The 12,513-nt window shown below is 49.4% G+C and overlaps 3 protein-coding genes across 3 annotated transcripts; 1 reads left to right on the top strand and 2 right to left on the bottom strand.

The window, feature by feature from the left end:
* Positions 1 to 375: 375 nt before the first annotated feature.
* LACBIDRAFT_170165 (uncharacterized protein) lies at positions 376 to 564 on the top strand (the record flags this gene model as incomplete). The annotated part of the gene is made up of 1 exon (XM_001881980.1): positions 376 to 564. A coding segment is annotated over one exon (189 nt), but the record flags the coding sequence as incomplete, so codon positions are not given.
* Positions 565 to 5,073: 4,509 nt separating this feature from the next.
* On the bottom strand, positions 5,074 to 5,655 carry LACBIDRAFT_298766 (uncharacterized protein; the record flags this gene model as incomplete). Its single annotated transcript, XM_001881843.1, has 1 exon — positions 5,074 to 5,655. The coding sequence occupies exon 1, from the start codon at positions 5,488 to 5,490 to the stop codon at positions 5,074 to 5,076; it is 417 nt and encodes a 138-aa protein (XP_001881878.1). The 5' UTR covers positions 5,491 to 5,655.
* Positions 5,656 to 6,445: 790 nt separating this feature from the next.
* Positions 6,446 to 9,062, bottom strand: LACBIDRAFT_328011 (uncharacterized protein; the record flags this gene model as incomplete). Its single annotated transcript, XM_001881842.1, has 7 exons — positions 6,446 to 7,600; positions 7,902 to 7,927; positions 8,212 to 8,276; positions 8,352 to 8,456; positions 8,497 to 8,513; positions 8,708 to 8,798; positions 8,971 to 9,062. The coding sequence occupies 7 exons, from the start codon at positions 9,060 to 9,062 to the stop codon at positions 6,446 to 6,448; spliced, it is 1,551 nt and encodes a 516-aa protein (XP_001881877.1).
* Between the last annotated feature and the right edge of the window lie 3,451 nt (positions 9,063 to 12,513).

Raw genomic sequence — 12,513 nt, 5'->3', positions numbered from 1 at the left:
AAAATGCGGCTGAACAAGATCTGTGGACGGCAAATCGATACCTCAAGGAGCCCATTGGAGACGGAGGCAAGACACGCATTCCAACACTCAAGGTACCTGTCGAAGGGGGGGGGCGGCCTCCTGCAGGAAATCAACACCAACGAAGGCAAGGCGAAGGTATTGGCGCAGATCTTCTTTCCCAAGAAACCAGAGCTCTCCAGGGTCCCAGAGAACCACGAGTACCCAGAACCGCTTCCTCCACCGCCAATCATCACCTCAGAGCAAATCACACGACAAATCAGGAGGTTGTCGCCCTTCAAGGCGTGCGGCCCAGACGAGATCCCTAATGTGGTCTTGCAGAAGTGTTTGGAGCAGCTGATCGACTATCTAACTCATCTTTTTAGAGGCGTCTTCGCTTTGAACACCTACTGCCCAGGGTGGCAGGTGTTTACCACGGCGGTACTCCGGAAACCAGGTAAACCGTGCTACGAGATACCAAAAGCCTACCGTCCAATAGCCCTTCTCTGCACGATACCCAAAGTACTAACAGCAATTGTCGCGGAGAACATCTCACACATGGTGGAAAAGGACGCCCTGCTGCCAGACACACACTTCGGAGGACGACCAGGCCGAACCACGACGGACGCCATTCACTACCTGGTAGGAAAGATCAAGTCAGCTTGGGGCAAAAAGAGGGTCGCATCGGTCCTTTTCCTGGACGTAGAGGGGGCCTTCCCAAACGCGGTCACTGACAGGCTCATACACAATCTCAAGAAGCGAAGAATACCAACCGTTTATGTCAAGTTCATCGAGCGGCTGCTGAAAGGACGTAAGACCAAGCTAAAGTTTGACGACTTTATTTCAGAGTTCATCGAAATCACAAACGGTATCGGACAAGGCGACCCGATCTCAATGCTACTCTACGTCATCTACAACGCGGACCTGCTGGAGGCCTTACGACGGCTGAATGAAGACGCCATCGGTTACGTGGACGACGCTCTGGTGGTAGCTACGGCAAAGACATTCAAGGAAACGACACGAGCACTAAAGAGCTTTATGGAGAGAAGGGAAGGAGGCTTCGACTGGGCCAAGGACCACAACTCAAACTTCGAAATCAGCAAAGTGGCCGTGATGCACTGCCAGCCGCAAGCAAGGAAACCTGAAGATCGCCCAAATCCGGTACTCCGGCTGCAAGGGAGGGTTGTAGAAGAAGTTGGGAGCTACAAGTATTTGGGGGTGCACATCGATGCTCAGTTACGATGGAGAGTACAGGAGAATGGGGCTTTGGTGAAGGCTACGTCATATATCATGATGTTCCGTCGACTAACCCGCACTAACCTAGGTATCCGACCAAAGCTCATGCGACTACTGTATATCTCGGTGGCAGTTCCCAAGATGACTTACGCGCTGGATGTCTGGTTTGTGCCTCCGCACAAGAAGGAAGGCAAACGGAACAACAGCGGGTCAGTAAGGGCGCAAAAGGCAATGGGGAAGATACAGAGGATAGCAACGAGGGCAATCACAGGGGGCCTATGGACCTCACCGAACGACCTGCTGGATGCACATGCCGGGGTTCTTCCGGTGAATCTCATGCTCGAGCGCATATGTCACGCGGCTGTAGTCCGAACCGCGACCTTACCCGACAGCCACCCCCTTAGGGCCATGATACGAGGATATAGCAAGACCCCAGCAAAAACTCACCTTGCCCCTTTGCAGAAGTTGATAGAATGTTTCAAGATCAAGCCACGGCGCTTTGAAACAATCAGACCAGACCCACGGCCACCGACGTACAAGAGGGCCTTCACAGCAATGGTCGCAAGCTCGAAGGAAGAGTCGATAAAAGACGAGGCGAAGGACGACTCTGACATCAAGATTTACACCGATGGTTCAGGGTTCGAAGGAGGGGTAGGGGCAGCGGCGGTCCTCTACAGGAAAGGGGTTGAGGAGCCTGAAAGGATCTTACGTTTTCATTTAGGTTCACTGACGAAGCATACCACCTTCGAAGGAGAGGCGGTAGGCTCTATTCTTGCAGCATGGATGCTACAAGATCAACCAGAGGTAGGGAAGGCGACGATCACCAGTTACACAGACAGTCAGGCCTTCATAAAGGCGACAAACACGAGGAAACCGGGCCCAGGCCAATACCTAGTAATGGGTTACCTGGGCCTTACAGAGATTATGGGAGACGGAACTGATGTTCCAGGTCCCAACGATACTGACAAGTTTGCGCTCAAGTGGGTGGCGGCTCACACAGGGGTGAAGGGGAACGAAAGGGTGGATGAAGAAGCGAAGAAAGCGGCACAGGGCGACTCAAGCCCATGGGAGGAGCTGCCCCCAATACTACGCAAGCGCTTGCCGTATAGCGCATCAGCGGTGAAGCAGGAGTTTGGAGTGCAGCTGAAGGTCAGGTGGAAGAATGCATGGAAAGAGTCACCACGATACGCCAGGTTCCAACACGTCGACAAGGACTTCCCCTTCAACAAGTTCCGGAAAATCAGCGACAGGCTCTCCAGGCCCCAGGCGAGTTTACTAACACAAATACGAACCGGCCACATACCCCTCAATAGCTACCTCTATCGCATCAATAAATCGACCAACGGGCGTTGCGCGTCATGCTGGAGTAGGGAGCGGCTGGAGATCACGGAGACAGTGGTGCATTTCCTGTTTGAGTGTCAGACGTACGCGGCAGAGCGATATGATATGGATAGGGCGCTGGGTCGTCACTCGAGGGATCTCCGAGGAATCCTGGCAAGTTTGGACAGGGTCAAGGAACTGCTCAAATTCGTGGGGAGGACGGCCAGGCTCAAGACAACGCTTGGAGACACAATAGGTGATGTATCCCACTTAGAAACTGAGGAAGATTGATGGATAACGCACGCTTTCAGGAATCTTTACTACAGCACAGGTCTCAACAGAATAGCTGGCCCCAGCCAGCGGGCTCGCCCAAAACACCCCCCCTCTCTCCTCTACCCGCTTTTCAGTCTGCGGACCCCAAGCAGACGACCTTTTCTCTCAACAGCTACAAGGATAACGCCGAAAACACATGAAGACAGATACACGGAAACACCAAGACTTTTTGTCTTTCACCTGATCATGCTCGTCCCACCGACTGTGCCTGTCGCCTCGCGATCGGGTACTTAACAAGCCGAAACACTACTAAGATGGATTGCAAAGATAAGCAAGATGACGAGACTACCCCGCTCACTTATACAGATGTGTCCCAAAACGGCGTTTTCGTGCCGGGCTGGGTGGGGGAATGTTCACCGTGGGCGTGCCCTCAACAGTGCATGGGGCAATCTCAAGGGGGTCAGGAATACATGGCATTAGGGGCCATAGGTAGTCTACAAAAGTTGTAAAGTCTGACATAGGGCCTCGCCCTAATGGACTCTAAATTTGACTCGAAAAAAAAAAAAAAAAAAAAAATGTATCATTGTGGTCGTAAGACTGGGTTGATACATGTCTGGAGCTCCTAACATGGTATGCAGAAGAATGGACGTATAGACAAGTGTCCGCGTGACCAGAAAGGAAGTCAGAAGATCCGGTACCGATGTTCAATGGAAAACACCAAGATAGCTCACTGGCGCACCCGTTCGGAGAGGGCGCATAAATGCAGAAGAACGTAAATAGTCCGTTTCTAATTCTGTCATTCGCATCATGGTTCGAGGGTACGAAATGGAGGTTGACGGCCTTCAACAATTGGCAGAGCTTATGTAAGCTGAAGTGCAAGTCGGAAGGAGAACGGAGGGAGGCAGGTGGATGGGAGAGACCAGATCTTCCTTGCAGGCCTTGACATCAGAATCAACCTGGATACGGGAGGGGGGACCCAAAACTTGATGACTAAACCAGGATGTGAGATGCGAAATGGAGGCCTTCGTCATGGGAGTATAGTCCAGCGGTCAATATGCTTTGGGGCTGAAGTCGGAGGATCGTAAGATTGGAATCGTGGATGGCGAAGCGACGGTGGCTGACACGGCGTGTGGCCGCTTCCTCCACAAAAAGAAAAGGCACACACTGCCGATGATATGTATCGCCCGTCGAATCTTATGTGGACTCGCAAGATCTATGTAGTGTCACCATAAACTTGCCCCCCCGATATCGGGATCAGCCTATCCATGACCCTCCCTTGAATCGATCTATAAAAAGAAGTCAGATTCAGGCCAGATTTCAAGGTAATCACCACGAACCAAACGAGGACATTCTCTCTCCTAAGCCCCGCCCACGAATCACCTGGCCCTCACCCACCAATCACCCAGGCCTTGATTATAGTTCTGACAAGCGACTTCGAGGTGACGAAATGGAAAGGGAACATCGACAATTGGTGTATGATCCAGCGATCAGATGCTTTGGGATGAAGAGTAAGCCGGGGAATCGTAAGATTGGAATAGCAGATGGCGAAGCTACGGCGGCTGACCATGGCAGGTGGTGCTTGCTTCGTGGACCCATCGAATCTAATGTGGACTCGCAAGATCTATAGACTTGCCCCGATATCGGGATCAGCCTAGAAGAAGCAAGAGTGGTCCAAAACTCTGTCCATGACTGTTTCGCGGGTTGTACCCTCCCTTGAATCGATCTATGAAAGGCATGGTTAGGTATCAAGGTAACAAGCACGAACCAAACGCAAATTAACCTAGACTTATTCCGCGCCATTATCACCTGGCCCTCACCCACCAATCACCTCAATCTTGCTTGTAGTTTTGACAAGCGAATTCGAGGGTACGAAACGGAGGCGGACCATCGACAACGACAATTGCAACTCCCACCTGGGGCATATATGACCCGTGGCGGAGGGGGATGTATAATGCAGAAGGGCCTGAAACGGCATGTGGTGGGCGCTTGCTTCATGAAAAGAAAGGTACACGCCCATCGAATCTATTGTGGACTCGCAAGATCTAGTGTCACTATAGCCTTGACCGGATATCGGGGATCAGCCTAGAAGAAGCAGGTGTGGTCCAAAAATCGATCCATGATAGTTTCGCGGGTTCATACCCTCCCTCGAAATCGATCTATGAAAAAGAGTCAGATTCAGGTCAGATTTTGAAGGGAACAACCACGAACCAATCTTGGATTAACCTTCACTCATGCCTCGCCCACTCATCACCACCAATCACCCACACCTTGCCTATAGTTCTGACAAGCAAATCCGAGGGTACGAAATGGAGGCGCAACGACAGCGACAATTGCAACTCCCAACCTGGGACATGCATGGCCCGAGGAGTATAATGCAGAAAGAACATAAACAATCCTGGCACTCGGATTTGAGGGTACGAAATGAAGATGAAGCTGGGTATGCGCATGACAACAATGGTTGCTGCTCCATGACGACCTGAGGGAGATTGGAAGGAGAGAAGACTCGATCCTGGAAGGCGGGGATCTATCCAAATCGACCCTAGATAAAGGCAGAGCCAATGGGTGTCGCAAAGAGAATGAACACAACCGCATCACTTGACCCCCCTGTTCAATTGAGTTCAACTTGAAGGGAAGGTCTTGTAGGACGAAAACAAAAGGGAGCATATGACAACTGTAACCCGACGCATGGTCCAGACAATCTGTGTTTAGGGGGCGAAGGGTTGGAGAGTCGATTCAGTGGGTCATGGATCTACATTCCACTGAAAGCCTGCCACAACGTGATTCCTGAACCAGGCTCGGGTTCATTTATAGATCGGAAGAGGGTGGACGGTGTCAGAAAGTAAAGTATGTTGGAGGAAGGTGTAAGAAGTCGGACTGGACGAAGACAATTTGGAGGTACGAGATGAAGCTGAAGCTCTCGGATGTGCGCATGACAACGACGGTTGCTACTCCAGCCTGGCCAAGACGACCTGGGAGATTGGAAGTAGGAAAGAGTCGATCCTGGAAGGCGGGGATCTATCCAAATCGACCCTAGATAAAGGCAGAGCCAACGGTTCTTGGCTGTCGCAAAGAGAATGAACAACCGCATCACTTGACTCCGCCGTTCAAGTTGAGTTTGAAGGAAAGGGAAGGTAGGACGAAGATGAAGACGAAAGGGAGCATTGAACAGTTGAAACCCGACCATGGTTTAGTTCTGGAAACGACCTTCGTAGTCATACAGAAATTGGAGTTTCCACTGTCATGGCGGAGCGCCCATGATCTGTGTGCGAAGAAGAAGGGGTTGAAGGGGTGGAGAGTCGATCAAAGTTGAGGACCGGCATTGCTACACCTGCCACGAGTCGTGTAGATTTCGACGTCGCCAGGAAGTAAGATATTTTCAAAGGAAAATAACCAGGAGGGTGTAAGAAGTCCGGACTGGACGAAGCCTATCCGAGAGCAGAAAGGTGTGCATAGTGCAGACAAAGAAGTTGTGTCCCATGAAGCATACGTGGACTTGAAACTTGGTCCCTCAATGAACGATCTAAACACGAATCAGTTTGATTTCCTAATGAGAACGAAAAGGGACGAACACGAAGAAAAAACAACACTTGAGCTCCTCTCCCTGATGTCCGTAATCCCATCACCTCGCCCTAGCCAACCACTCCATCTCCCCCACCGCATCCGGGTTCTCATCCCTGGGCCAATAATCATCCCTCTGCACCAAATCAATCTCCCACTCGCCCTCTTTAGGGTGCTTCAAACACGGAAGCATACTCCTCTCCCGCTCAACAGCAACCATCGTCATCTCCCTAACCTCCTCCCTCTCCATCTTAACCCACTCCTTCGCCCTCGCCCAAATACTCCCCTCACCCTTAACAATATCACCCCATTCAACACGCGGGAGTCGGTAGTACGGCAGGAGGATGAACCTCGTGTCCGCGAGACATTTTTCAAGGACGTAGTCCCACATTTCTAGATGTGGATCACGCAGGGAATCTGCGTTTAGACTGAGAACGAGACATTCCAGCTTTGGACAGGTATCCAAGATTGTTTGTAGGGAATACGCAACCTTTGCCGCCGTATCCGCCGACAACCCCACACGCGCGTGAACGGCAAGGTGCGTAAGCCCCGGAACGTCCGCAACACTCGAAAAGCGATGGCCATGCGTGATGGAGGTATAAAGGTGCGTGACGCCCTTCAAAACCGGTTCATGAAAATTAACAAGGTGCGGTGAACCATGATGCACTATCATCATGAACCTTGGGTAAATGGGGTGCTGGCGTAACCAATACGCGTTCGCAGATAAACTCTGCCCCGTAATCGCCAACTTTGTTAATCCGCCAAATACAGGCCCGACGCTGGCGAGCGCCGTTTCCATGGACGGACGTCGGTCGTCTACGACTAGCACGAGGGAATCGACGTTGTATGATGAGAGTGGTCTTGGGGATGTGTGTAGTTTGGATTTTAGGGCTGGGATGTAGTGACGGCGCTTTGGGAGGATGATGGTTGTGAAGCGGAAGATGTGTTCTGGGAGCGTGAAGGAGAGGTGGCGGAAGAGGAAGCGGAGGAGGAGGATGTTCACGTCTGAGGAGATTAGGCGGAGGGAATGGGCTTGATGGGGAAGGGAAGAGGCGATGTGGAGTAGGATTTCGCGGATGAGTTCGAGTGGGAGGTTGGCCCAGATGTGTGAGGAGAGTGTCATTTTTCTAGGTGGCTTGAGAGAGAGCGGTGACATTCTTCGTGCAAGAAGCGCGTCATTTTGGTAGAGAGAAGGAAAGCGTGTTGTTTGTTTATGCTGTGCTTGCGTGTTGATTCAAAGTCCGAGTAGCTGCCGGACCAACAAGAAAGCAGCCATTTAAAGTTAAAAAGGCGATTGAGAGTCAGCTGTGAAAAGTGGTAAGTTTTCAACAATTTTTCGTCATATTTTCAGTACAAGGTACGACGGACGAGCGGAACCTCCCCATAAATTTGATATCGACGACAAACGTGAAGTATCTACGAAATGTAACAAAACCAAACAAACATTTCTCCTCCTGCCAAGTTCGTCAAACACCAAAGGTACGTGTCAGACTCTTATCTGAAGGCTCCAAACTTACTAACAACGTCATAAATGCACAGAGTTCTGCAATTACAAGTTAGAATGGTTAGTAAGTCCATGAAAACTCGCATAACGGTAAAACTACCGTTTACTTCAAAGAATCACAATATACGCGAAGCGGAAGACGCCTTCAGCATAGTTGGTGATGTGTAAAAGGTTGAACACCGTTCACAAAGCGATAACACGTGAAAACGACCTTCAAACAAGTAAGCGGACAATCACATCTCAAATCGATGCAAAACTCACGTATTCAAAAGTTACAACGAACGGCGTGTTTGCACAACATCGACGACACCCTCAACACGTACGGTGGATGTCAATACATCGTGTTGGGTTTTGGGAAGGTGGATTGAGGGCATTAACGTTGAAACGGCTGAAATAAAAGGTAAGTTCATGACTACTCTCATAACCACAAAAGCAAACGACTTACCTCGAAGATCAACAGTACAACTGGACGAAATTTGCGTTGAAGCTGATCAGGGTGTAGTTGATGTAGTTGGTGACATTGCAAAGGCCGGGGAACCTTTGGGAGCTGGTAACGGACGTAAACAACCTTCAAACATGTAAGCAATCGCCTTATGATGCAAACCAACCTAAAATTCACCTTTATCTGAAAGCTACAGCATGCAACTGATTTCAACAAGGTCAACGACGTCCCAACGTGTTTGGTGGACGTCGATACATTGTGTTGAGCATTGGAAAGGTGCGGTAACGTGTTGAAGCGGCTAAATGTGAAATGTAAGTCCATGAACTTGCATAACAATGGAAACTTGACAGTAAACACGCCGCAACTCAAAGACGGACTTGCGTTGAGGGCGTTAGGGCGTAGTTGATGTCGTTTGTCACGTCGCCAAGGCCGGGAAACACTGAGAAGCTGGTAGCGCACGTAAACGATCTTTGAAGAAGTAAGTAATCATTTCAGAGCTCAAAGCAATGTAAAACTCACCCACATCAAAGCTACAACATGTGGCACCACGTGTAGAACATCAACGACGTCTTGGCGGACGTCGATACGTCGTGGCGAGCCTTGGAGAGGTGGAAGGCAGGCGGGGGGGTGAGGAAGTCACCCCTTTGCCAAAGCTTCAAAGAATGACAGCGCGTAGTTGTTCCAGCCGCCAACGTCGACCGAAAACGAGAAACGAGCCCTGGCGGGACCCATGTCATGCCCGGATAGGGATTAGCGGACGTCGATATGTTGCGTCAAGGGAACAAAGGGCGGGGATGACTCCAAATGAAGTAGGTAAGTACTTCTTTGTGTTCAGAATGCTAAAACCTATTTATTATTGTATTTTCGCAGTTTTCAACCGCAACGGATGCCATCCGACATCCGTGCACGACCCACGCATAGAGAGGGTGTTTAGCGGACGACGATACGTCGTCTCCAAGCCTGGGGAACCGATGGCGATGTGGAAGGGTTTCTGAAGCTAAAGGGTGGTGTACGATCGTTTTGCGGACGACGATACGTCGTCTTGGGGCCATAAGCGGTGTAGGGTGTTGTGCAACGGTCGGAATTTTTCCCAAGCACATAGAGGGCGTTTAGCGGACGTCGATACGTCGTCTCGGAGCTTGGGAGACTTATGGCGAGGTGGAATGGTTTTGGAAGCTGGAGGGTGGCGTGTGGCCAATATACGGACGACGATACATTGTCTTGGGGCCAGGAGGGGTGTATGGTGTTGTGGAAGAATTCTAAACGAAATGGGTAAGCACCTCTTCGCCCTTATGGATCTAAACACTTACCAAACCTCTTTATTCTTGTCTTTTCGAAGTTCCCAACCCCAGCCAATGCCATCCCATGCATAGAGAGGGTGTTTAGCGGACTGCGATATGTCGTCTTGAAGCCTGGGAGACCCATAGCGAGGTGGAAGGGCTCCAGAAGCTGGAGGGTGGCGTGTGATCATTTTCCGGATGACGACACGTGGTCTTGGGGCCAGGAGGGATGCAGGACGCTGTGGAACAGTGGGAAAAACTTGCTAGCATGTAGAGAGGGCGTTGAGCAGACGACGATACATCGTCTCGAAGCTTGGGAAACCCATGGCGAGGTGGAAGGGGTATCAAAGCTGGAGGGTGCCGTGCGACCGTTTTGCGGAAGAGGGTTAGGAGGCGTGCATGGCAGTGTGTAACGGTCGCGAAAATGTGAAAGGGTTTCCAAGTGGCGTGCATCCGTTTTGCAGGTGACGATACGTCATTTTGGGATCTGGAGGGGCACGGGGCATTGTGTATATGTTGGGAAAGGTTGAAGACACATCCACAGTCCTATACATATTTTTTGCGGAAGGCGATATATCGTTTTCGAGCCCTGGAGACGTGTAGGAAGCTAAACGATAAGAGTAAGTCAGTTTTGCCTCCCTGAACATGCATACACTAACGTACCCCCGTTTAGTGGATGTTGATACATTAGTCAATATCAGGACAGTCATCGACCGAGGCTAAGAAAGGCGATGTGGACGTAGTGAACAGGCAATCGTCCACAATCATGACGGCAGCGAGAACTCTACAATAAATCGGTAAGTATCATTCACACACTATTGAAAAGATAAATGACTTACATTGCATTTGAAAAGGTCGGCGTCGTGGTGCTTTACACCGCTCATCCTCGAACCCTTTGTTCAACAAAGGTCTTCATCACTCGACTGCCAGACTTTAACTCTGGCCAGTGGTCCGCTCGCCGCTGGGCCAAAACTTCAGAAAAAGGGTACGAATCTTTCAAAAAAACGTGAGTATCAGTACATACATCTGAATACCAAAAAAACAAGCAGGCACTGACCTTCATTAAAAGAGGTCCGCTCGCCGCGGGGCCAAAACTTTGCTTCAAATTTTTTGCATCGCATATTGAATAGGCATAGAAAGAACAGAATAAGAGATTGCCTGTTGGATGGATGTATGGATACAACATTGTTGAACAAAGAGGAGCACATGAAAAAGAAACATAGGGAGGAGGGGCATTAGGACCCCTTAGGAAGAGGAGAGAAGGACAAAAGTCGCCAAATATTTCGTGAGGCTTTATACCTGGAGCAGCCAAGGGCTGCGGGGATCTGCGAGGTATGATCTTTCAGCCTTGTTGCAAACTTCTGACTTGCTGTTTATTTTCGCGATGGCCTGGGCAACCCTCCCTAGAAATCATTTCCGTAACAGATCACTAACTACCCTGCCTGATCGAAAATTTTCTCAAGCTGAAGATTTTGGAATTATCCCAACCCATTACAGAATGCTGAATGGTGTCTTGAGTGGCCAACATTTTCTCGGTTTCCTCACTTATTTAGCTTACAATTCATGCTCATTTCAGCAGAATAAAGTACTTGGCAGAGAACCACTGACAGGTACTTTACTCTGATGACATGGGCATGAATAACAATGAGTTATCCGCAAAAGATCTAGAACTTTGAACTTAGATTTGCAGACTCAGGCTTTGATGCACGGAGAATGGACTTTTTCTAGGGCATGTTGACTTTGCGAAGAAAGCTTGCTGCTGATCTGAACCCTGACCCAGCGGGTTACGTATCACAAACACAATCATGAAATGCCAGCTCAGTGCTCACATAATTTCAGCACGACAAACGACCCGATTAGTGATCCCAGCAGAATGGAACACTGGCATCACTTGGTCAGCAGTTACAAAGGGTTGCAACATTTTAGGCTCACAAAGGATTCACGAGAATGAGGGTTGATGAAAGAAAGGTGGCCGTGCACATCGATCAGATCTGAATCCGGAAATTCAAGGTGCGCCAATTGCCTTCCTCCGTTCCCCCCTCCATTGATCAATGACTGACCGAAATCCAAAGGTTACAATTGAAGAAGTAGATATAACATTATCAGTGGTTTTAAATTGGTCAAACTCCCTCATGATTCCAATGAAATGACGAACTTGAATATTCTATATGTGTGTCCATCCACTCCTCCCATCTTCAGAAAACTCACCGCGATCAACTGAATTGACCCTAGATGTATTTCCGAACGTAGGCGAGAGTCTTGTGCAATCTCGTTTCAATGATCCCGCACAATTCAGTAAGTCCACCTGATTGTCCTTGACTGCTTTCTTCTGTGTGTCTTCCGGAATTGCTAATCTTGACACATGACAATACGTATAATGTAATATCCTTCTGATTGATAGCCTACATTTGACTAGATGCTTTTACTTCCGGCCACTTATTTGTATTGGGAAAATTTACTGTTTGCATCCGTAATTTTTATCACATTTTATAAACAGGAAGAAGTCATTGAAACGGTACAGTATTTGATACTGGTGATGTATATTCAGATGCTGAAAAAAGAATCAAGTGAGCGCGTTGCTTTGTTGTGCTGCGCGTCGAAGATGAAGAGACAGCGCATCGGACAACCAAAGGCCCATCTCCTCCTCCCCCATTTCCACTTCTGCCTCTTTACGTACTCTTCATTTTTCATCAAGGGTCCAGCTCTAGACCTAATTACCCCTTCCTTCTATTTTCACTAGCACCATTCATTCCTTGATTTGTGAAATCTTTTCTGTCTCTCGTTCCATCTTCCAGGTCCCCGCATTGAATCCAGAATCCACAGAAAGTGCCAGCACCTTACGGGCACTTTCTGCCAAGCTTCCACATCAGAAATTAGCACCATCAAGGGTCCTACCTGACAGG

Source organism: Laccaria bicolor, genomic scaffold (genome assembly GCF_000143565.1).
Source record: "Laccaria bicolor S238N-H82 LACBIscaffold_14 genomic scaffold, whole genome shotgun sequence".
Classification (NCBI taxonomy): Eukaryota; Fungi; Basidiomycota; class Agaricomycetes; order Agaricales; family Hydnangiaceae; genus Laccaria; species Laccaria bicolor.
The sequence above is the reverse complement of the archived record's forward strand: the minus strand, read 5'-3'. Positions and strand labels throughout refer to the sequence as shown.